This window comes from Conger conger, chromosome 16 (assembly GCF_963514075.1).
Source record: "Conger conger chromosome 16, fConCon1.1, whole genome shotgun sequence".
NCBI lineage: Eukaryota > Metazoa > Chordata > Actinopteri > Anguilliformes > Congridae > Conger > Conger conger.
In genome coordinates, this window is record NC_083775.1 from 21,753,957 (window position 1) to 21,777,485 (window position 23,529).

Consider the following 23,529-nt stretch of genomic DNA (forward strand, 5'->3'; position numbering starts at 1 on the left):
GCCGTGGACAAAAATACTACAAACAAAAGGGTCCATTATGCTTTTATCCCAAGACCAGATGTTTCCACCATAACTTAACGCAGATTTAGTCACGAATGTCCAATTTTTATTGTTGCCAGTTCGGTGTGAAATCTGTCCATCTGTGTGACAGGTCCGTGCACTGTTTATGTGGAGTCATGGTTCATGTTTCTCTCAGTTGCCTCAGTCGTCTATGCTGAATCATCGTGCATCTGAGCAGCAATCATGCCAATACTTGTGGTATGGCAAAAAAGAAAAAAGAAAACAAGTATGACTTTTTCCTTATCAACCAATTAATAATAATAATAATAATAATAATAATAATAATAATAATAATAATTTAATTATGGCTGACTATTTCTTGCTAGTAAATAATAAAGCCTCCTGTTTTTGCAGGAGGCACCTCACCAGACAAATCAGCCATTACAACAAACAAGAAATCGCTGCAACTCACATTCTTGTGCGTATGACTTTTCCAAGGATTCAAAGTTCTCCTCAATTTGCTGAGTAAGGAGATGGGGACCAAAACACCCCCTCCCAGTCCCTCTTCCACCATTACAAAGCACTCCTCCATCTGCAGAGTCATGTTTTGGAATCCTCCTCCCATTTCTTTGTTTAGTGGAAGTTGAGTCAACACTCTCATTTCCCGTTTTCCCTCCCATATTTTAAACAAAGTAGCACAGTGACAGGCCATAGAGGGGGGGCAGAGGAGAGAGGTATAAAAAGGAGGTGGTGTGAGCATTGAAAGATAAAGGACGGCAGTTCAAGAGGAAGGTTCACCGCGATCACAGAGGAGTGGATGTACAAAGAGACAACACGCTGAAAAAACTCAAGAAAGGAGCAGGAGACCGGAAGACTTGACAAGCAACCTACATCACCGGTGAGCAATGCGCACATATTCTGAATACATTTCACAGAATAAAGACAAAAGAATCTAGAGTATAACAGTGCACTGGATGGCCAACTCAGAGTGGGAAATTACCACCTGCAGTGCCCAAAAAAAAACCTTTCATTTGTATTTTTTAAAGAATGGTTTACTTATTGTAGACTGTCAAATTGTACACTGTCAATTTAGAAGTATGACGATTCTTTCTGGAAATGCATCATATTGCAGTCTTCATTGTTTAGATGACCTATTCTCCTGCTCTTGCAGAGATGGAAGCAGGCATGAAGCAGATATCAGAGAAAGTGAAGGCCACAGACAGGTAATGTCCGTCTCTCTCGCATGCTTTCTGACACTCACTCATCAGACAGAGCCTTACGCTGGAGTGCAACTGCCTGCCACACTTTACAAGTCTTTTGCCTGCTGATCTTATCACCAAACTAACGTTCAGACTCTCTCCCTCTCTGAGAAATTATTGGTTTCAATTTGAGTTCTAAAGGTACATATTTGACCAACTCATTAGACAAGTAAGAGTAAGCATAATTGCACAAGTATTAAATAATACCGTCCCCCTTTTTTTGATCCACTGATGGGTACAGCTACATGTTGACATATGAGGTTATATGTATTAATAATCTTTCAGGGAGTGTCCTGAAATGCGATTATTTCTAGGTATAATATCCCAACTTATTGCTAGCATACTCTTTCTGCTACACACTGCATTCAAGTCACATAGAATGTAGAAGGTCTAAATGCAGTAGTAGTATTTTGCCAGTATGTTCATTGTATTAATTACAATGTGCACAGTGCCTGTGTGCTTCGGTCAGCTGTGACAAGTGCTGTGCTCACACATCTCTGTCTCTCCCAACAGTGACCTGTCAGAACAGATTAAAGAAGTGACCAAGGACACGCATGTCAGAGCTGAGAACACAGAGCTTATGCTGAGCTACCAAAGAGGGCATATATCCCTCCCACAATATAAGGTAATTCCTAAGACACCATCAATAACTGCACAACATGCGCAAGACTACTCTTGAGAATACATAACTGAAGTGCACCAATGTCCTAGAGCTGCTTTATCACTTGGAAAAGTAGTTCAATTCATAACTTATCATTCAAATACAATGTAAACGTGAGCTTGTTCCATAGTTAAATATTGAAAAAACATTTATTTCTAAAGGAACTACGGTTGGCTGTGATTCAGTCCTCCACTTAAGGCATCTAGTTCTTCTTTCTGAGCAACAGCTTTTTAAACGTCATTAGTGTCTTTGTGTTTATGGAAGTGAAGTTCATTAACCTCTCTGTTTCTCTGTCTCTCTACAGCTCCTGCTGTGCTCACTGTATGAGATATATAGAGCCCTGGAGGAGGAACTGGACAGAAATGCCTCCCACCCAGGTGTTGCACCGATTTACTTTCCCCAGGAACTAGCCCGAAGGGAAGCACTGGAGAGTGACCTTGAGTTCCTCCTTGGACAAGACTGGAAGGAGAAGATCGCTGTTCCTGCTGCTGCACACAAATATGTACAGAGACTGAGACAGGTACTAAGAGTTACTGTAACAGCATGGACAATACTGGATACAGCATATTTTAATCATATACATGTCAATTATTTCCATGTCTCTGTACGTGATGTTACAGTACAGCCACCATCCCGCATTTCTCTCCCTCACAGATTGGCAAAGAAAACCCCACCTTGTTAGTGGCCCACGCCTACACCCGTTACCTGGGCGACCTGTCAGGTGGACAGGTCCTGGGGCGCATTACCCAGAAGACTTTGGGGCTGAGCACTGGGGAGGGTCTGTCCTTCTTCATGTTTCCTGGAGTGAGCAGTGCCAACCGCTTCAAACAGCTGTACAGGAGCAGGATGAACAGTGTGGAGCTGACCGAGGAGGAGAGAGAGCAAGTGCTGGAGGAGGCTGTCCGAGCATTCGAGTTCAACATCCAGGTGAGAGACAGAGGAGAGAGGAGAGAGAGACAATGGGAGAAAGAAAGTCTGGAGGAAGAGAGAGCCTGATAGTAATATGGTTACTTGTTTCTTTCTTAATTAGCATCTGTTTTTTGTTTGCTCCGTTTACTTGATGCAATTTAGGAAATAAATCTGCATAAACAAATTTGTATCATAAATCAGTTCCTTTAATAAAGCAACACACACTTAACTGAGCTGATAGATATGCTGAAGACAGAATAAAAATTATTGAAATATAGCGATAGTGACCGTGGTCAGAAATCTTATGGAGTAAAAGCTGAGGATAAATGGAGAAAAAGAGGGGGGAAGAGCAATGAAGAATGCAAATAATGCTAATTACTGTACATATAATCCAGTATATATATTACATTATTAGCATTTGGCTGACGCTCTTATCCAGAGCAACGTACAGACTAAGCAGGAGACAAACCTCCCCTGGAGCAATGCAGGGTTAAGGGCCTTGCTCAAGGGCCCAACGGCTGTGCGGATCTTATTGTGGCTACAGTGGGATTAGAACCACCGACCTTGCATGTCCCAGGCATTTACCTTAACCACTACGCTACAAGCCGCCCAATATATAATAATACAAATCACATTAATATAATTTACACTGGACTAGAACAAAATATTTTATTCAGTTGTATTTTTGAGTGCAGTGGTAGTGACTGTGGTTTTTCACTTCTGTTGTGCAGGTTTTTGATGACCTGCAGAAAATGTTGATGGTCTCACAGTCCGACAACAGCAGAGATGCTGCTCATGGTAAGTAGTCACAATTGCATGGTGCCGCTGGTGCTGTTGAAATGCAACTACATTTGTTTAAGTAATCCTGTTTCATGAACACTATAGTTACACACAATGGCACACAGCCTTTACCGTGTGTAGTTATCGGAACTTCACAACACGTACAGAAGCACAGATCAGTTTTTCCATGACATGCCAGCCAGCTCTTGAGCTCTCGAGCAAATCTCCAATCTTTTCCCCCACTTTGTATAACTGTACTGTATGTTACTATGATCAATTAACCTGCTGTTGCACTGTTCTCCAGTCACAGGTGCTGAGACTGTCAAGAACAGACTGATGGAAAAAGTACAGATGACCAGCAGGTGATACACAATCTCTACTCTCTCACTAAACAAAATGGTGTGTGCCTGGCATGGCCTCTGTTGACACTGTTAACTAACCCTGATATATTGCCATTACTGACTTCCTGTCCTCTTTTTACACCTCCCCACCCTGCAATGTGCTGTTGCTGATGTTCATTCAGTCAGCATGACTAAGTGTCACCAACACATCTCTGTCTCTCCCAACAGTGACCTGTCAGAACAGATTAAAGCAGTGACCAAGGACACGCACGTCAGAGCTGAGAACACAGAGCTAATGCTGAGCTACCAGAGAGGACATATAACCCTCCCACAGTACAAGGTAATTCATAACACTCTCAATAACTGCAGAACATGCGCAAGGCTACTCTTGCGAATACATAACTGAATCGCAATCCTACAATAGGTCTGCCCAACCTTGTTCCTGGAGATATTCGTCGTCAGGTTGAAACGAAAGCTGACAGGACAAGGTGGTAGATCTCCAGGAACAGGGTTGGGCAGCCCTGTCAAAAAGTGTCTCAATATACAAACTTTTAAGACATTTCTATTTACAGTTTAGCTAATGTCATTGTTGCATTCATAATCGTTTCCATTTATAGTTTTAATTAAGTAACCATCGATATCAAAGTCTGGCGGCCTGGTTGTGGTCCAGTTCAGTCTTTCAGATTGCCTATTCATTGTCTCGGTGACATAGGGTTACATAGTCAGAGATAATATTTCTCTATTGCGTACACAGTCAGTCTGACAGAGGTGAGGCTCATTATTAAACTCTTTTTCTCTCTTTCTAGCTCCTGCTGTGTTCGCTCTATGAGATCTACAGAGCTCTGGAGGAGGAGATGGACAGAAACTCCTCCCACCCAGGTGTTGCACCAATTTACTTCCCCCAGGAACTGGCACGACTCGAGGCACTGGAGAAGGACCTCGAGTTCCTCCTTGGAAATAAATGGCGAGAGCGGATAGCAGTCCCTGCTGCTACACAGAAATACGCAAAGAGACTGAGACAAGTAAGGAGCTGGAATGAGTTTCTGTAACACCCGATATGATCATTTCAGGGCATTATTTTGTTCAGTGTGCGTTAGTAATTTGTAGAAATTGCTAACGCACACTGCTGGTAGCTGCTGAATCTGTGGTATCCTGAGATAAAACATGTGCACTTTAAAATCCAGTCAATTAAGATCGGCCCAACCAACTCTTATCTCTGCTTGACTCATGGTTTTGAACCGATTTTTTGATCTGGGTTTCATGTTACATTTCACCTTCGTGTGTTTCTCCCTCACAGATTGGCAAAGAAAACCCAAAGTTGTTGGTGGCCCACGCCTACACCCGTTACCTGGGCGACCTGTCAGGTGGGCAGGTCCTGGGGCGCATTACCCAGAAGTCCTTGGGGCTGAGCGACGGGGAGGGTCTGTCCTTCTTCGCGTTCCCTGGAGTGAGCAGTGCCAACCGCTTCAAACAGCTGTACAGGAGCAGGATGAACAGTGTGGAGCTGACCGAGGAGGAGAGAGAGCAAGTGCTGGAGGAGGCTGTCCGAGCATTCGAGTTCAACATCCAGGTGAGAGAGAAGAGGGAGAGGGGGACAGTAAAGGGGAGAGGGTGGAGGATCCTGTGAGAACATTTCAGTTGATGGACAGGTAGAGGAAGAGAGGGCAGATAGACAGATAGAGGTAGAGCGGGCAGATAGATGGCAGATAGAGATATTCACTGAACTCTGTGGTAAACTTGAGTTAACACAATTATAGGCCTCTTGCAACACTGATTCTATCATTTGTGAATCAGGCTGTTATCCTTGGCTCAGTGAATATGCAATCACATGATAAAGGTTGAGCAACCCTTCCGCCCCCACAGTTAAAATAGCAGATAGAGGGCAAAGAACAGGAAAAGGAGCTGCTGTCCATGCATTCTCTTGGGCAGTTATTTTTGGGGAAGTTGTGTTGTTGCTGAGTCAATTCTGCTTTGTGTATCAGGTTTTTGATGACCTGCAGAAAATGCTCGGAGTCATGGAAGAGACAGATGGCAGACATAGCCGCTTCGCTAACGGTAAGGCCACACCCTGCACTGTAATATAACGGGGTTCATGGGATGATGAACCCAAAATTCTTGCACAAATGTATGATTCATGAAGATTTCCCTCGGTAGCAAATCAACCGTAATTTGGCACCGACATTGGGCGCGTCCCAATGCTCCTTTCCCCGCTCCCCTCCCATCGGGAAGTAGAGGGAGGAGACGAGGAGAGGAAAGGAGGATTTTTTCAGCATCTTTGGATGTGCCCTTATTGTGGCTTATAACTGGCTAAAGCACCACACAATAACGTTTGGAAATCCCCAATTTTGTGTAAGGCTGCTTTACAAAGCAAAAAGTCATGGAAGACCAATCATTTCCTTTTTTTTTTTTTTTTTTCTCTCCAGGAGACCACACAGTGGCCAAGGCTTCCCAACTGCCCACTTTGATGGTTTCCAGCTCACCTGTAATGCGACTGATCTTCGGAGTCTGTGTTGCCTTGGCAGTCGCTGTGGGAATGTACCTACGATGACCGCACAACTGAACTACTGTAACGGAGCAATTCTGAACCTTCACTGACTACTGTACAGTATTAACTGCACAGTTAGATTTGACTGTGCAATCCGTGCATCTTTACTGTAGCTCAAATTCATTTCAAAATGTATGTGTGGGCCTTTGTAAGACCTTATGGGTCTAATATGAGCACTTCAGTATAATAGGAGCCCAAGTACAACTACTGTAATCAATTGTTTTGCACTGATCTATTGTAATAATGTTGGAACTTAATGAAGGCAATATCAAGATTTCAACTGTTAGCTGCTATGTAATTACTCGTTTTGTTTATTTTCTATAATTGCTGAAAATTCACATTCCTAATAAAAAAAATAAAAAAAAAGAATCCTGTATGTGGAGTCGGTGCAAATTGTGATGTCTACCAAAACAAGCAGCCACATACTGGAGAATCACAGGCAGACCCATCAGACGACACACACACACACAAACACACTTATTATTTTATCGACATTATTTATTTTTTCTTCCCCATGACAGAAAAAAGTGAAGTGCCAAACTACATAATACAGAGAACCCAAAAATGCATCAACACCTTCCCATCCAACCTGCACAGAACAACGTGGGAGTGCGCCACAAAACTTCCTCCATTTCAACTCACACACTGCAGATCCAAGTATGGCAAATGTAAAGAGACAAGAGATCTCCTTTACGGATTTGAGACGCTCCAAAGTCAGCAGCCATCACAATCACCCTTATTGCACATTTGGATCTACGTGGCCAAGATTAATGGCTGGGTGGAGGGCGTGGTGGTTCAGCTTGTCACAAGAGCAGACTAAAGGAATGACAGAAGTGAAGCTAAAACTATGTACATTGCCACATCGTGTGTGGTGTGTGGTGTGTGGTGTGTGGTGTGTGGTGTGTTTATTTAACCCTGTACAGGACCTTCCTCTGCATGCGGTGCTGGAGTTCGCCTCTCCTCATCATCAGGTGCAGCACTTTGAAGATGGCCTGCTCTGGGTATTTCTGCAGAGAGAAGAAAACTGATCTAAGAACAGCCATCTCACAGATCAGATCAGAGACAGCCAAACACTGACCCAGTGAGACTGCTTCTCAGAAAAAAAGAGCACAGAGCCACAGGACTGATCTGAGAACAGTCATCTCACAGAGACCGGAACGGACACAGCCAAACACTGAGCCAGTGCGAAGCAGCATCTGAGAGAGAAAGGACTGATCTGAGAGCAGTTGTCACAGTTCCTGGCAGCAGTGTTGAGGGGAGCAGGACTGAGGCTCACCTGTTTGGTGAAGTCCTGGATGATGCTGTGCTCGGAGACCTGAGAGCCGATGGCGAAGCGTCTCTTCAGCTGCTTCTCAATGCGAGAGATCATCTCCTGGTCCTCCTGCGTGGTGAAGCCTTCCACACCTGAACACAAAGGGGTATGCCGTTAACACCTGCGCTCCACACCTGCGTTTCCATAGCGATAAGCCAAAACACAAACAATATTGAGCAGACGCCTACACGCATTCAACAGAACAAATAAAAACACAGAAGTCACATAGGCCCATCAATACACTCACGTGACCGACAGACGCACACGCGTTCTACAGAACAAAACTGTGGAAGTGGCATACGCAGATTAACACTCCAGTGTGAGCGCAACACAGACATACCCGAGAGGCTGCCTGACAGCGCAGCATCAAGCGTGGACACCTGGAACAGCCGAAGAGCCTCGTCCACCTCTTCCTCTCCAGCCATCGGCTGCAGTTTCATCTTGGCCAGAGACTCTGCGATCCTCACCACAGCCTCCAACTGCCTGAAGAGAGAGAGAGAGCACGTCTTTACATTAGACTCATTCATGCAAACCATTCACCTTTAAAGTTCACAGGGGTGAATCTTACATTCGACAGTGTAAATCTTACATTCGAGTTTGCTGCCAAAGATGTGAAGGTACTGGAAGTGTAAGGTGTATGAATCTGCGCAGTAGCTGCATGCGAATGTTTGCAGACTGGAAAGGTATCGCGTTCAGTTAGTTAAACTTTATTTTACCAGGAGAGACTTGCCAACATAAATACTCTTTTGCAAGAGAAAACTGGCTAAGAGCAGCACAAACTGTTCAGGGGGGGAAAAATGCCAGTGAACCATCTTTTTCGCAGACAGCCTCCTGCCCCTAAAATCTAAACCTAATGCACAGTTGTTTCGTGAGTGTGAGGGCTATTTGAAATGGAACACTGGAAAAACAATTGCTGGCGTGCTACGCTTTGTATGCGAAAAACATATGCATAGCAGCTGTGTGTGAATGTGGGGTAACCCTTTCACTGCACAAAGTGTTTAACCATTATGGCAGTGATATGTAAAGGTGTCAAGGACCCTTACACATTGACCAAATATGGCAATAACATCTGGCCACGTGCAGTCAATGAGGTCAAGAATAGAGGTGTGTTCAATTATAGATGGGTGGCCAAGTGTGGTTTGGTATGGTGGAGTATGCATCAGGTCTGCTTTGTTGGATAAAGCCGGGCACATCTAGGATTGGCTAGTCGCAGGGCGGGGTGCTGGGCGTAGCTAGCCGCAGGGCGGGGTGCTGGGTGTAGCTAGCCGCAGGGCGGGGTGCTGGGTGTAGCTAGTCGCAGGGCGGGAGGCTGGGCGTAGCTAGCCGCAGGGCGGGGGGCTGGGCGTAGCTAGTCGCAGGGCGGGGGGCTGGGCGTAGCTAGTCGCAGGGCGGGGGGCTGGGCGTAGCTAGTCGCAGGGCGGGGGGCTGGGCGTAGCTAGTCGCAGGGCGGGGGGCTGGGCGTAGCTAGTCGCAGGGCGGGGGGCTGGGCGTAGCTAGTCGCAGGGCGGGGGGCTGGGCGTAGCTAGTCGCAGGGCGGGGGGCTGGGCGTAGCTAGTCGCAGGGCGGGGGGGCTGGGTGTAGCTAGTCGCAGGGCGGGGGGCTGGGTGTAGCTAGTCGCAGGGCGGGGGGCTGGGCGTAGCTAGCCGCAGGGCGGGGGGCTGGGTGTAGCTAGTTGCAGGTGTCCGGCAGGCTGACCTACCTGACAGTGATGGGGATAGAGCTCCTCTTGTCGCTCTCCCTCTCATGCTCCCTCGCTCCGCTCCTCATCACCACGTATCTGTTCTTCAGCTTCTCTGCCGCTGTGACGGTCAGCCGAGGACCGCATTTCCTGTCAGGGAAAACGGGGTTTAACCGTCACGGTCCAATTGAAATCATCAGGCAGGGGGAATATTTCATGGTAAAGTCTAGGGAGGGCTCCTTTGGAGGGGTAGCTCTGAGAACTCACATTCGAGCGTAGCTGATGTACTTCTTCAGCGTGGCCAATGAGATCTCTCCCTCCACACCCTCCATCTGAGTCTGAGCACTGAGGTGGACGTTCATCACGTGACGGGCCAGGATCTGATGAGAGGGGAGGGGTCAAAGGAGCATACACTTACAGAAAACAAATGCTGAATTTCACTACTTTTCAGAACATTCATGATTCACGCAAGTCTGACTGGCTAGAGTCCACACACCTCGTTTCAACCATGTTTCACACCTTAAAATTAGCTGCCGACTTAACAGAAACCACAAATGTCTGCAGGCACTAACCCCTCCGCGACTGGAATTTTGCCCTTTGTCTTAATGGCAACGATAAGCAGGCAATGAAGAATACTCGAATGTAAAAGTCAAAACTAAAATCAGTGTCAGAGATGGGCAAGACGACACGGGCACCTGAGAGGGAGACGGACAGACAGACAGACAGGAACCCGAGCACTTCTCTCACCATGTCCCTCTGCTGGTCATGATGATCCTTGATGATGAAAATCATGTCGAATCGGGACAGGATGGTGGGCATGAAGTCGATGTTGTCCTCGCCTTTGGTGTCATCCCAGCGGCCGAACACGGAGTTGGCGGCGGCCAGCACGGAGCAGCGCGAGTTCAGGGTGGTGGTGATGCCCGCCTGTAAGGGGAGAGTGTACCCAGTCCACATCAAACACAGCCAAATGAACCACATTTACCACCGCCACTCAACAGTATGTTTCTTAAACCATGATGCATTTACAAGTGAAAAGGTTTCACTGAAAAGCATTAAGCATAATGAAAACATTCAAGACATTCATGTGGAAGCAGTGAGTTATGGTGGAAGGTGTGAATACAGGGCCGCAAACTGTTCAGCCTCTACATTCTTAATCTAAAAACACTCAGGCACCTCATCTATTGCCATATATGAATTTAGACACATCTTATGTAATGTGAATTATCCATGAGGGAGCCTACATGGAGGTGTAAGCTATGGGAATGTGCACCTTAAAGGAAAAACATGACCACACATTGACCAAACGCCGAGTAAAGACCGTACCTTGGCGATAGAGATGGTCTGCTGTTCCATAGCTTCATGGATGGCCACTCGGTCATCCTCTCTCATCTGAAAAACAGACAGATTGGCAGTTCCTTCAACTGCATCACACAGGCCTTATGTTCTGCTGATCTAAGATCAGTTCATAAACTCTGCATGCAAAGCCCAACCAACTTGTGGGAACAGTACCCAGAAATGTATTTTTCAGCACAATTTGTATGCTTTGGTTAGTAATACACTTCATAGGGCAAGTTCAGAGACCCGCAGCACTGTTTGAAATGCATATTTGGGACTGAAAGGTTCTTCTTCAGGATTCATGGAAAACTTCCCCCACCCTACTCACCTTGTCAAACTCATCAATGCAGACCACACCCCCGTCAGCCAGCACCATGGCACCCCCCTCCATGACGAACCCTCGGGTGACGGGGTCTCGAAGGACGGAGGCCGTGAGACCAGCCGCACTGCTGCCCTTCCCCGAGGTGTACACCTGAGCGAGCGAGAAGACAGTCAGTCCGCCATGCAACAACTAGGGAGCTCGACAACAGCCCAAACCATAAAAGAACAGCAGTGAAAGGGTTACCCACATTCACACAAAGCTGCTATGCATATGTTTTTCGCATACAAAGCGTAGCACGCCAGCAATTGTTTTTCCAGTGTTCCATTTCAAATAGCCCTCACACTCACGAAACAACTGTGCATTAGGTTTAGATTTTAGGGGCAGGAGGCTGTCTGCGAAAAGTCAGATGGTTCACTGGCATTTTTCCCCCCCTGAACAGTTTGTTCCCTTCAAATTCCTGCCGAATAGTAGACTGCCAGGCTCCTCCTTAATTCATAATGTGTAAAAAGTGCCTGGAATTTTGACACGTTTCTACTTTGAGAGGAGATGTTAGATATTAAACTAGTCTTCGTAATAGTAATATTTACGAACAAGGGAGGCCCCCCCTCACCCCAATTGGAGAACACCGCTCCACAAACTTCAGCAGCTGGGACTTGGCTGTACCGGGATCCCCCAGCATCAGGAGGTTAATATCCCCCCTACGTGTCAGACCGTCTGGTAACCTGCAAAAAGGGGACAGGGAGGGAGGGAGAGAGATTATGACTACCCACACAGATTACCACAGAACATTACGATTACATTGATTCATTTCATTCATTCTTTTAATCCACATACTTCGTTAAATATTGATTTGACTCCGTAACATTCTGGTTACAAGCAATTTACAAATGATAATTTTGGCAGTTGGCAGACTCATGTTGTTGCTGTGAACACAGGGGTACATGCCTCTTCCTGGAGCCACCGAAGAGCAGGCAGGCGATGGCTTTCTTCAGGTCTTCACTGCCGTAGATGGAGGGAGCGAGGGAGCGAGCCAGGGATTCGTAGACGGAGGGGGAGGCTGCGAGAGCCCTCAGTTCGTCTTCCTCCTGAGGGGTCACGGACCCCGTGGCCCCACGACCTGAGAGGGGAGAGCAGCGTTACCACGAGCAACGCACAAGCACATTCTACCTACACAAACTTCAAATCACTGTCCTCGAGGCCCGAGAACTACTGTTTTCCAACCGCCCTTTATCTGGGAGTTAGGTGTGAAGACAGTCTGGCCAATCAGAAGCAGCAACAGTTCATTACCCAGGAGAAAAGAACCAGGACCAGATGAGCTGATTTACTCTACCATTCATAAATTTGACACTACACTTAAATTAATTCTGCTACTTGAAAAACTCACTTTAGATTCTATCACTTCCTGCCATGGCATTTTAAGTAATATTTAAGGTCTGCCTAATGACACTCAAAGGTTGAAACATTAATACCGGACTCTGGACAGGCGTGTCTGCTGAACAATTAAAAACACTGATGTAAGGCCAGAGGCTCTAGAGCCAACCATGTACCTCACTGACAGAGTCCTACAGTAACAGCTCAGTAGTGCGGACAGCGGTTTCCCTCCCTCCTTGACAGATACCCTCAACAAGAGTAAATATATTCACACTACACAAATAACTTATTTTATTTCAACTAGACATTAACAGAAAGGGAATAATAATAATATAAGAGTAGAAATAATAATATTATAATAAAAGTGCTGAAACCACAAGCGTAAATGCACAGACCAAATCACAGCCGGCCATACCTGCTCCCTCTGTGTCCATCTGGATTCCCACCACACGCAGGTATGAGGAGCGTATTCCCACGCCCGACGATTTCTCCCGACTGCCCTTGGCCTTCGTCTGGGCCCCTTTCTTAATGGAGTAGATCCCCATGACGGTCACGCGGTTCCCCGGGACCACGCGGTCACACAGGTACCTGAGAAACACAAGCACAGGTGAGTGCAAGCAAGAGCTCAAACACTGCGATGAATATGATGTGGTTGTGTGGCTGCGTACTCCCATTATTGGGAAACGCTGGAGTCCAGTGTACACGGCTCTGTGGGGCTGCAGGTCACACTGGCATGGTCTGTATTCTAAACCAGAGCATGGGCATTTCTGTACAGGAACAGTTAAGGATGAGCCACCCAGCAGCCCCAGGATAATTATTTTTACATGTGTGAGTGGTTTAGGTGTGTTAGCATAACAGCTATGCAGCACACAGCTTCTGTGTACATGTTCATTTGTGTTACATGTAACAGTACATACAGCTTCAGGTCTTGAGGGCGAGAGGATAAGTGCGCGGGTGTTAGCGATCACAGTATAGCTACAGGCATCAGGGGTGGTGAGAGAGTGGGAGAGTTTGTTTTACTTACTACAGGTGTCAGGGTAGGAGAGAGAGAGAGCGAGAGAGTCACCTGTCGCAGTAGAGCTGCAGGTGTCGGGGCATTTCTCCATGGGGTACTGCATCAGGGGACTCCTGCAGGCGGAGGGTCTGGAAGTCGACGCACAAGCAGCGGTCCGGGATGATGAAATACGGGTCCACAGGACACTTGACCCGCCCGGCCTGCTCACTGCAGGATGGGGGAACAGACAACACCATTAAGACCATGGTTGGTACGGACTCATGGGGAACAGACAACACTATTAAGACCATGGTTGGGACGGACTCATGGGGAACAGACAACACTATTCAGACCATGGTACAGACTCATTGGGAACAGACAACACTATTAAGACCATGGTTGGTACGGACTCATAGGGAACAGACAACACTATTTGGACCATGTTACAGACTCATTGGGAACAGACAACACTATTAAGACCATGGTTGGTACAGACTCATGGAGGAACAGACAACACTATTGGGACCATGGTTGGTAGGGACTCACGTGTTGCACTTGCGGGGGAGGGCGTAGCCCTGCAGGCCGGGGGGCAGGGGGATGTTGCTGATGACCGAGCGGCAGCCGCGACACTGCAGGCACACGCGCGTGGCCTTCGCCCGCACCGCCGTGGAGGAGATGATGATCCCCGGGATCTTCACCAGACGGGACACCTGCTCAGACTGAGGGGGGAGGAGAGCACGGTCAGCGAGTATGAGGGTGTGTGCGCACATGTGGGTGGGGTGTACCCAAAGAGAGTGCCCTTGTAGGATCCAAACCATATTGGTTTACGGAAGATCAAGGGAAAGTGAGGCTTCAGCAACCCTGTAATGAGCAGAGCTACCATCCACCAATGATGGAACCACACAGACATTTTGTTTGTTTGCTTACCAATCAAGTATTCATTTGTGTGTACACAGTACACAGTCTCCACTCAATGCTCCAGAAAATCTACGGCTTCCTTAGACACAGATAAGCCCCCAGCTTCACCTCTGTCTCACCTTAAGGCTCCGGATGGAGGCTGGATGGGCATCGCTCTTCAGCATCACCTGGATGTCCTGCACCACCTCCTCCCCCACGGGGCGGGGCTTAGTCACCTCATCCGCCACCTCCTGCGCTGCCTGCTCCAGCTGACCAAAGCACAAAAGTACACAAATAAAAACAAGGCACGTGGGGAAGTGCCCCGCATTTTCAGCTCATGGTTCTCCGTTGACTGCAATAGCTGCTTGTTCGTGCGAAAGGGGTAAGAGCAGATGCTGCTCACATCCTGTTTTTAAAAAAATAAGAAAGCGCGTCAACTGCTTTAACGGATTCACGTGGATGAACTGTGGAAGCACACCAGTCAACCACACTTGCAATCATTCATTAATAACAAAAAACCTCACCAGAGGCAGGTTCTCGGAGGGGAGCTTGGAGAGGCAGTCGGAGAGATCCTCGTCAAAGCTGGCAAGGTCCTCGATCTCCACCTCTATCCAGTACTCGCCCAGAGTGTAGTGTCTCTTCAGATCATCACTGAAACACGACCGTACCAACTGTCAGTCACACCAATTCAATACACAACGACCACACGCGGAAGCCAACATCAGCCAAGTAACATTAGCTAGTTACTGCGGAGGAAAATATGTAAACGATCATGTTGTACCAAGCCAAAAAAATAGCCACCCGTGTGCCAAAGCCACCAGCCATTCAGGGCAGGAAAGCTTAGCTAGTTTCCAAGATACAAGTGCAGCGATGAGGTAATGCACTTAAAAACCTCGTGGTCGCCACATAGTTAGAGAATATTTGCCAACTTGGCTAACTTAGCGTACCAAGTGGCTAAATGGATGTTCCAGTTTGCGAGAGTTCTTCGCTGGAAGCAAAGCCAAAATAATTATTAGGTACACTTGCTTACCGGTATTTATACGTGAATCCCGTTCGATCGGTACCGACTCTGAACTGCCTGAGAAACTCCCGGAATTTTTTCTTGAGCTGACTCCGCTTTATACCTCCGTCATCCGCCGGTCCATCTACGCCACCGAAGCTGTCACTGTAATACACTCCAGGGTCGTCGAAACCAGACATAATGCCCCAGTTGATTTCTTAATTACGGATAAAATGTTTTTATATCGTTTAAAATCCTGCTGATATTGTTAGCAAGGCAACAATAGCAACCAAGGAAGTTGTGCTAGTTAGCTGAACTACAACTGTATGTTAATTACAGTTGAATAGCTACACCTTTTTCCGTACGAAATCTGCTGCCTGCAAGTCAAAGATGCTAGCTAATAACACTACAAAAAATAATCCGTGTTTATTGGATAGATGTTTGAAAACAGTGCGCTACAGCTTTGCTTTCAACCTTCCTTCCCTTCCCCGGTACTGCCGCTTTCTGCAACTTTCGCGGCAAAATTGTTACGTCATCTTCTATGTACAACCTTTGAAGCCCGACGAGCGAAGTCATTGGTATAAGGACAAAGTTAAAAGCTGTCCCTAACGGCCATTCGCTGGAAATTGATAATAAAAACGCCTACCCTTTGTGGAAGGTGGAGCTTTATAGCTTTGGTGGCGGGAAAGATTTTATGGCGGTAACAGTAGGAAGTACTTGGAGTCGGATGAGAATGAGTCCTGTATTTTCATTCATTCGGTGTTTGTCTCACACAAAATTTGATTATATTGCTATCTACATGGAACAATTAATATGGACAATGAAAGTGTCTAAATCTGTTCTTAGGTAAACATTCTCCATTAACTTACATATGTAATGATTTTTAAAGATCCATGCATTTACTTATAACCCCCTTGATATATTTAATATCGATTCGTGCATGAAAAACGGAAATAATATCCAATACTTCCGTATAAAAATGAATCGGTTGTTGCAACGATACATGCTGTAAGTGGTTAAAATCGCTAATGGCTTCTGGGGCAGCATCACAAGACTAAAAGGACCTGGAATCTATTGGAGAATCCATGACAGGCGCTAAGTAGGAGTTTTTGCATCAATACTCCAACACGTTCAGGATGTAGTCACTCCGTGGGGGTGAAACCAAACATTTTTTCTACAGTATGGGTGAAACCATTTCAGTTCACTTGGTGGAACCAAACTGATTAACTTCTTTGAGTATTGACAGTTGTTTGCAACAAACGAACAGTCATATAATGTAGTCGTCATTCCCTTCGGAAATATATATTGTTCGTTAGCATTTTCTTGACCATGGGGCAAGGGATTGCTATTGTCTGAGAAGCTCGCAAGCTCCAGTGGTTACTCGAGGTATTGCAGTTTTGTCAACTGTTAAGGTGCTAAAAAGTAAATTTCCCAAATGAAGTTGATTCAAAACTATGAATTTACCGTGGCCAAATTGTATTATTTTGGACCGTACTTTTGACTTCAAAGATTTCTTCACACTGAACGAATTACTCTCCATTGACCGATTGCACAGATCGCCTCTCAGCCCAGGAGACCAAGGATTACACGAATTCACCTTCAGTGACATCGCCTATTGCTTTCATGATATTGTTATTTTGATCATTACATTCAATATTGCAAATTAAAATGTTACCCAGTGTGCATTCTGATGCTCTGTTTTCAAGTGTCATCAAGGCTGCAGCTGAGTCTGAACAAATAATAGCCATACTTGGATGTGCCTCTAACCACCATGAAGGCCAGATTATTGCCAGTAATTCAGTGGCATAGACAGATAATCCATCTGAAACACGCACACCTTTTTGGATCTCAAAAGGCTCTATATATATATACCCCAAAACCTACCTGCTTTACCAATCTGTGGATCCTTTGAACCATCTGTAATGATCTTCAAGTGTCTCTCTATAGGTGTGATTTAGAAGGCCCTCCACAATTATATTAGATTTTCTAATGATACATCACTATCAGGCTCAGGGAGCAACTAGATGTATATCAATATCAATATATATATATATTCATTAATTCATTAATTCATTCATTAGCCTAACCTGCTTATCCTGAACAGGGTCGTAGGGGGGCTGGAGCCTATCCCATTGGGTGAAAGGCAGGAATACACCCTGGACAGGTCACCAGTCCAGTTGTTAGTCTGATTGTGTGCAATACCAATGCATAGTCACATAGTCATTTAGATTAAGTCTCCTCTGCATTCGCTTTGGTAGTCACAGTTTCCTCTGCATTTGCTTTGATAGTCACAGTTTCCTCTGCATTTGCTTTGATAGCCATAGCTTAATCTGCACTTGCTTTGGTCATTGTAGCTTGCTCTGCATTTGCTAACACTCAAGAAATTGGGATTTGAAAAGGTCATAAGACCTTGGAACTAAACAAAACTGACTTGTAATTTAGAATCAGGACAATAATGTTTTGATGATGAATCCTAAACAGACGGTGCATGTTCACGTCCTCCTGAGAGTAATCTACACCAGCAGCACAACCAAAGTGGATTACACCACTCATTGCATTTACATTTACATTTACATTTTTGTCATTTAGCAGACGCTTTTAATCCAAAGTGACTTACAAGTGCATAGGTTCTTCCACAAGTTAAAGCATCACATCGATAATTAGTAAAATACACATGAAGTACTGTTCTAAACACATAGTCATCATAAGTGCAATTTTTTTTTTTTTTTTTTTTTGGGGGGGGGGTTTGGTTTAGACAAGAGGGATAGGGATATCAGAAAGAGGGGCGGGGGAAATCAGGAGGGAGGACTAAGGTACAGTTTGAAAAGGTGTGTTTTTAGTCTGCTGCAAATACTGGCAGGCCTCTAGGCCAATGCATAGAATTATGTGCATCTGTAGGGAGAAGTGCACACACTTTTTCGCAACAGAACTGAGGGAAACAACATACTAGCCCTTCCAATCATCCAACTGCTGGTTCATTGCCTAACAAATTTCTGGTAGGTCATTGGGTCAGACACCTGGGCAAGGGGTGGCATCATGATCCTGAAGCAGTGGGCTTGGGGGAGTGGGGGGCCAGGAAAGATATGTAAATCTGTAAATGAAACTGGTCCTGGAGTACTGGAATTACACTATGTTTTAGTAGGGAATGACTCGCAGTTGGGCCTGAAAAAAGGATGCTATAGTTTCTTATATCATAGATCACACTGAGTCTCATTTATTGGCACAGGCTGGTAGGTTATGGTCTGCACTGGCAAAGCTTGTCCTTTGTCACGGCAGAATTTAGCACAGGCTGATACCTGTTGATGGCTGGGATTGGCACAGGCTGGCATGGGCCAATGACAGGAGTGGTAGTTATGAGCCAAACAATTTGGCTGAAGCTGGTTAGGATTCATGACTGGTTGTTGGTAACGGTTTGGCTTAGCTCAGGCTGGTGGACATAACAGGATTTGACAGGGCCTGCTTGTTGACTGGCACAGGTTGGTCATTTGTAATGGCTGAGATTGGCACAGGCGGGCAGGGGCCAATGAGAGAAATTTCAATCAATGAATTAAACTTTATTTGTATAGCGCTTTTCATGCAAGTAAATGTAGTTCAAAGTGATTTCCATGCAATGTGATTGAACAGAAGGCAAACAATGACAACAAATACACACCATTTAGATTAAAATGAAGATTTAAATGACAGAATGCTAAAATAAATAAAAAATGATAAATTAATGAATAAAAAAATAAGTAAATAAACAAAGTAGGAGTTCAGAATTAAAAGAGGTTGGCAATGCTGGTTGTTGGTGATAGACAGGCTGGGCTGGTAGACATTCATAACAGGGTTTGACAGGGCCTGCTTGTTGGCCATCATCTGAATGTTCATATCTTCTTGCTGAACAAGGCAGCCCTCTTTGTGCAGGGACTTGCTGGTCTGCACAGGCTGCTGACTGTTGATGGTTGGGATTGGCACAGGCTGACAGCGGCCAATGATAGGAGGTTGGCAATGCTGGTTGTTGGTGATGGACAGGCTTGGCTCAGGCTGGTGGACGTTCATAACAGGGTTTAACAGGGCCTGCTTGTTGGCAATGTTCATATCTTTTTGCTGAACAATGCAGCCATTTTTGTGCAGGGACTTGCTGGTCTGTCTGTAGTCACCTTTTGCGGTCACCTAGTAGGGGGGAAGACAGCTTTTTTTGAGTCCCCTATAGCTCAGTGTCAAATAACTTATTCTTTAGAGCAGGGATCTCAATCCAACAAGTGAAATTCTCAACCGCAACTGGCTTTGCAAAAGGTTATTTACTGATTTAAATGATTGCCTTTGCTCCTCCTCCTTTGTTTCTCAAAATAGAAATAAGAGAAGGGATTTTTATTGAGTGCACAAACCTGGCAGTTGGTTGTCATGGTTCCCTGTTTCTTCTCTTCAAGCTTCCGCTCTGCCCATTTTTGAGCACATGCCACATAGATCCGCCTCCCGTTGATCTCTGTCCCATTCATGTTGTCCACTGCCTGAACCAGTCAAACAGCACATTTCTGATGATACACAGCACTGTACACAAAATGATACTTGAAACTATCTTGGTCAAAAAGATGTATTATTTAATAAAAGATTGCATTTTTTCATCTCAGGTCTGCTCACCCTCTTTGCATCCCTGTGCCTCTGATAGCTGACAAACCCAATGCCTTTGGAATTTCCATAGTTATCAGTCACGACTCGTACACTCACTGTTGGGCCTGCACAAAGGGTGCAATAGTTACTCATTTCATAGATCACAATGAGTCACATTAACCCCTATCAATCCCAAGCCAAATATGAAGTGGCTCCACCCAAATTCCAAGAGGTTTTGGCTTTGGTTGAGAAAATTGAGAAAGTTTAGGATTTTAATAGGGGCTCAAAACAATAGTTTAACAGTCATTTTGATTGGTTGAAAAGGTATAAGAGAGTGCCCCCCCCCCCCCCCCCATATGGTACTCTTGAGACTGAAAGGGTTATGATTCGCACCACACCAAAAAATAAAATGTTTCTATTGTGCAGACCATATTTTCCAAATGTCTCCTTCAGTCTTTTGGCATTCATGTCCTTAGCAATGTTCTTGATGTAGATGTTAGTGAAGTCCTTCTCTTTGTCTCCCGTCTCATTTACTCGCTCTTGGTGCGATTTGAAGTGCTCAACAAACCTGAAGAACAGCAGAGCAGTTTTCCCTCAAATACTGCCAAAGCACATCCAACATCCAAAGCACATGAGGGGTGTCAGCCGTACAGGGTTGATTTGAGAATTTGTTCTCTGGGTATCATTCTGCTGTGCTCAGATTAGCACATGCATAGCACATAAACAGATCAACACACTCACACTTTTCTGTTGTTGAACAGTTTGCCGCTCATTTCACTAATAGCATTTTCGGCGGCCTCAAGGGTCTCAAAGTGCACAAAGCCGTGTCCCTTTGAGCCTCCATCACTGCAGGCCACCACCTTCATAGAAAGGAGATTTGTCACATTTTGTTGCATGTTATACTGAAAAATGACATTTATTAACAGCATATGCACTCTTTGCTCTTTAGATCTTCTTGGTGAATACCTTGCAGGACAGGATGTTGCCAAAGCGTGAGAACATGTTGTAGAGGGCCTGGTTGTCGATGGATTTCTCCAGGTTCCCAACAAAAATGTTGCCCATTCCACTCTTCCTGAGAGAGGAATCACGCTGGGACCTCATGATACGGATGGGCTTGCCCATGATGAGTTCAAAGTTCATGGTCTTCAGAGCGTTCTCCGCTGAAGTTGGGGGGGTGGGGGGGGGGGAGAGAACTCAAAAATAGAAACCTCACAAGCCCTACAATCAGGACAAATGTGCATAGTGCAGAGGAGTATTTCCAAGTAATTAAGCAAACTAAATAAATATTTAAATATTTGAATGTATGAAGCAAAGTGACAGCAAGGCTTCAAGGCTCCTAGCATCATTTGCATTTATGATCTAAAAGACCTTCCACTGTAACAAAACACTGATTTGTTTAAATCAGTACATAATAGCTGTACCCATTTTGGGGTTCATCTAGACATACATACATCACTTTGCAATTCTTGTTTATATCTACTGCATTAAATGTCACATCATCAATAGCGTTAAGGCTGGTTTATACTCTTATTGGGCGACCGTTGCTGCAACCAGCAACATCGCTGGTCGCAATGACATTCGGTTTATACTTCATAAATTGAATGTTTAACATTGAATGAAAATTGGAGTAAACCAGCCGTTACAGTGATGACAACCTGGGGTTCCCTCTGCAGATTTCAAATGCTTTTTTTCCCATTGGGATTTCGTTTTCAATGGGTTAAATTACTCAAATTCATATCTCAACCATGAATTTTGAAGCTGTCACCTGCTAACATGTTATGCTGACACATTGCTCTATTGAAACTACAACGTAATGTTGCCCATTGTTGTGGTCTTATTATAGCATCTAACATACATAACAGCTGAAATATTACAACATTAAATGCATTAAACTAGTGTGTCCTCAAAATATGCAGTGTCTACGAAACATAGAGCAGACAAAGTACTCTCATGCCATTTTCTATCAATACGGTGGAAGTGTCATAAGGCCCTTGTAATAAAAAGCCCCAGCCTCTTGTTGATCTATTGGACTATGATTGGACCCAAAGTTCACTGAGTGTATTCGCGAGCAAACTTTTCAGGAAGTAAACCATACTTTTTAGGTCCTACAGACAGGAAAAGGTATGTATACAGTCCCCTCCAAATGTATACAGTCCCTTCAAAAAGTATTGGAACAGCAAGGTCAATTCTTGGTTTTGCTATACACTGAAGACAATTGAGTTTGAGGCCAAAAGATATACAAGAGATGACGGATCAAAATTTCAGCTTTTATTTCCTGGTATTTTTATCTTGATTTGTTAAGCAACTTAGAACATCACCTTTTGTATCAGACAAACCAGGCCTGGAACAAGGTTTTATGGACTGATGAGAGTGACCAAGATTAAAGTGATGGAAAGGCCAAAGTGTGGCGAAAGAAGGGATCTGGTCATGATCCAAAACATCGAGCTGTCATAACTTGGGCTTGCATGGCTGCTTCTGGAGTGGTATCATAGACTAGACTATAATGTCCGATGTAGTTGTAAACTACTGACAGCTAGCTGGCGAATGGACAGAAGCTGACAATACAGGTCGTGTGCGTTATTTATTCCATGATTGGGACAATGTTGGAGGGCTGATCTGGTTTGTGGCATATACACCACACCGATTTGTCTACGTTGCTAGCTTCCTTAAAAATCCATCCACCTTAATTACATACGCTAGCTGTAATAGTCGGACTCACCACCAGCTGCTTCTCGGAAGTTGACGTACGCGTATCCAAGGGAACGGCGAGTAATCAAGTTCCTGCACACTCGTATGGACTTCACTGATCCAGCTCGGCTGAATTTGTCAAAAAGAATGCCTTCAGTCACGGCATGATGCAGGTCTCCCACATACAACGTGTTGTCCAGGTAATTGGGAGCACTCGTGCTCATCGTTGCATTCCCGTCCAGTTCCAAAGGTTATGAAAATAGGCAAAAGGATAAAATGAATATAATTTATAAAATAAATGAATACAATTCTAATTATATGAAGCAAACGTTTCACAGTGTAACTACAGTTAAGTTAATTCGGCGTTGAATGGTTGCGTTAGCGAGCGGACTTTTTATAAGACTTTGCTTGATCTTATGACGTCTTGTTCTATGCTTATTGTGACACGTTTATATTCGAGCATGTCATAGTATGCGTACATTTTGCCCATGGTAAAATGCTGTAAACAACTGCCGTAGGTTAGCTAACTAATAGGCCTACTCTAACCAGCTAACGTGCCCTGTTAAACATCAAGCTTGTCACTTATTTAAGTGTTCATGTTTTCAATCATTCAACCCCATCAGGTTAAACTAAACACAAACTGGGCGTTAGTAATGGTGTGGACATTGTATATTCAAGTACAACGTATAAAATAACCTTCCTGGATTTGCTGCCAGGAGTTAGCCAAGTACACGTCAATAGACGTGAAAATGGCGGATATGACCGTTAGTTCCTCTGTAATTAGCTTTTGGACCTGTAGTGATGAATGCTGAACTTTCCTGAATGCACTTACTGACTTAAGCACCTT

The 23,529-nt window shown here is 45.0% G+C and overlaps 3 protein-coding genes across 3 annotated transcripts; 1 reads left to right on the forward strand and 2 right to left on the reverse strand.

Annotated features, from left to right (window-relative positions):
* The first annotated feature begins 745 nt into the window (after nt 1-745).
* On the forward strand, nt 746-6,864 carry hmox1a (heme oxygenase 1a). The gene is made up of 12 exons (XM_061223517.1): nt 746-898; nt 1,172-1,223; nt 1,773-1,884; nt 2,225-2,440; nt 2,575-2,847; nt 3,561-3,627; nt 3,914-3,971; nt 4,179-4,290; nt 4,757-4,972; nt 5,248-5,520; nt 5,933-6,005; nt 6,374-6,864. The coding sequence occupies exons 2-12, from the start codon at nt 1,174-1,176 to the stop codon at nt 6,496-6,498; spliced, it is 1,575 nt and encodes a 524-aa protein (XP_061079501.1). The 5' UTR covers nt 746-898; nt 1,172-1,173; the 3' UTR covers nt 6,499-6,864.
* Nucleotides 6,865-6,972: 108 nt separating this feature from the next.
* On the reverse strand, nt 6,973-15,941 carry mcm5 (minichromosome maintenance complex component 5). The gene is made up of 16 exons (XM_061224265.1): nt 15,435-15,941; nt 14,929-15,055; nt 14,545-14,673; nt 14,054-14,226; nt 13,580-13,735; nt 12,929-13,101; nt 12,088-12,259; nt 11,753-11,864; nt 11,149-11,292; nt 10,809-10,874; nt 10,233-10,409; nt 9,753-9,865; nt 9,507-9,635; nt 8,148-8,290; nt 7,772-7,899; nt 6,973-7,502 (listed from the first exon to the last, which is right to left on the reverse strand). The coding sequence occupies exons 1-16, from the start codon at nt 15,602-15,604 to the stop codon at nt 7,401-7,403; spliced, it is 2,214 nt and encodes a 737-aa protein (XP_061080249.1). The 5' UTR covers nt 15,605-15,941; the 3' UTR covers nt 6,973-7,400.
* A 2,698-nt stretch (nt 15,942-18,639) lies between these two features.
* LOC133114120 (polyadenylate-binding protein 1-like) lies at nt 18,640-23,464 on the reverse strand. The gene is made up of 8 exons (XM_061223312.1): nt 22,714-23,464; nt 20,961-21,154; nt 20,736-20,854; nt 20,423-20,562; nt 20,025-20,119; nt 19,772-19,894; nt 19,146-19,556; nt 18,640-18,726 (listed from the first exon to the last, which is right to left on the reverse strand). The coding sequence occupies exons 1-8, from the start codon at nt 22,904-22,906 to the stop codon at nt 18,640-18,642; spliced, it is 1,362 nt and encodes a 453-aa protein (XP_061079296.1). The 5' UTR covers nt 22,907-23,464.
* Nucleotides 23,465-23,529: the final 65 nt, after the last annotated feature.

Coding starts and splice junctions, on each gene's coding strand:
- hmox1a (XM_061223517.1), top strand. CDS start 1,174: ATGGAAGCAGGCATGAAGCAGATATCAGAGAAAGTGAAGGCCACAGAC. Junction 3,628..3,913: donor CAGCAGAGATGCTGCTCATG/GTAAGTAGTCAC, acceptor ACTGTTCTCCAG/TCACAGGTGCTGAGACTGTC. Junction 6,006..6,373: donor ACATAGCCGCTTCGCTAACG/GTAAGGCCACAC, acceptor TTTTCTCTCCAG/GAGACCACACAGTGGCCAAG.
- mcm5 (XM_061224265.1), bottom strand. CDS start 15,604: ATGTCTGGTTTCGACGACCCTGGAGTGTATTACAGTGACAGCTTCGGT. Junction 15,056..15,434: donor GGATTCACGTATAAATACCG/GTAAGCAAGTGT, acceptor GTCGTGTTTCAG/TGATGATCTGAAGAGACACT. Junction 11,293..11,752: donor AGCGGTGTTCTCCAATTGGG/GTGAGGGGGGGC, acceptor TCGCTCGCTCAG/GTGTACACCTCGGGGAAGGG.
- LOC133114120 (XM_061223312.1), bottom strand. CDS start 22,906: ATGAGCACGAGTGCTCCCAATTACCTGGACAACACGTTGTATGTGGGA. Junction 20,855..20,960: donor GCAACATCCTGTCCTGCAAG/GTATTCACCAAG, acceptor CTTTCTATGAAG/GTGGTGGCCTGCAGTGATGG. Junction 18,727..19,145: donor TAATTCTGAACTCCTACTTT/GTTTATTTACTT, acceptor GGCCCATGCCAG/CCTGTGCCAATCCCAGCCAT.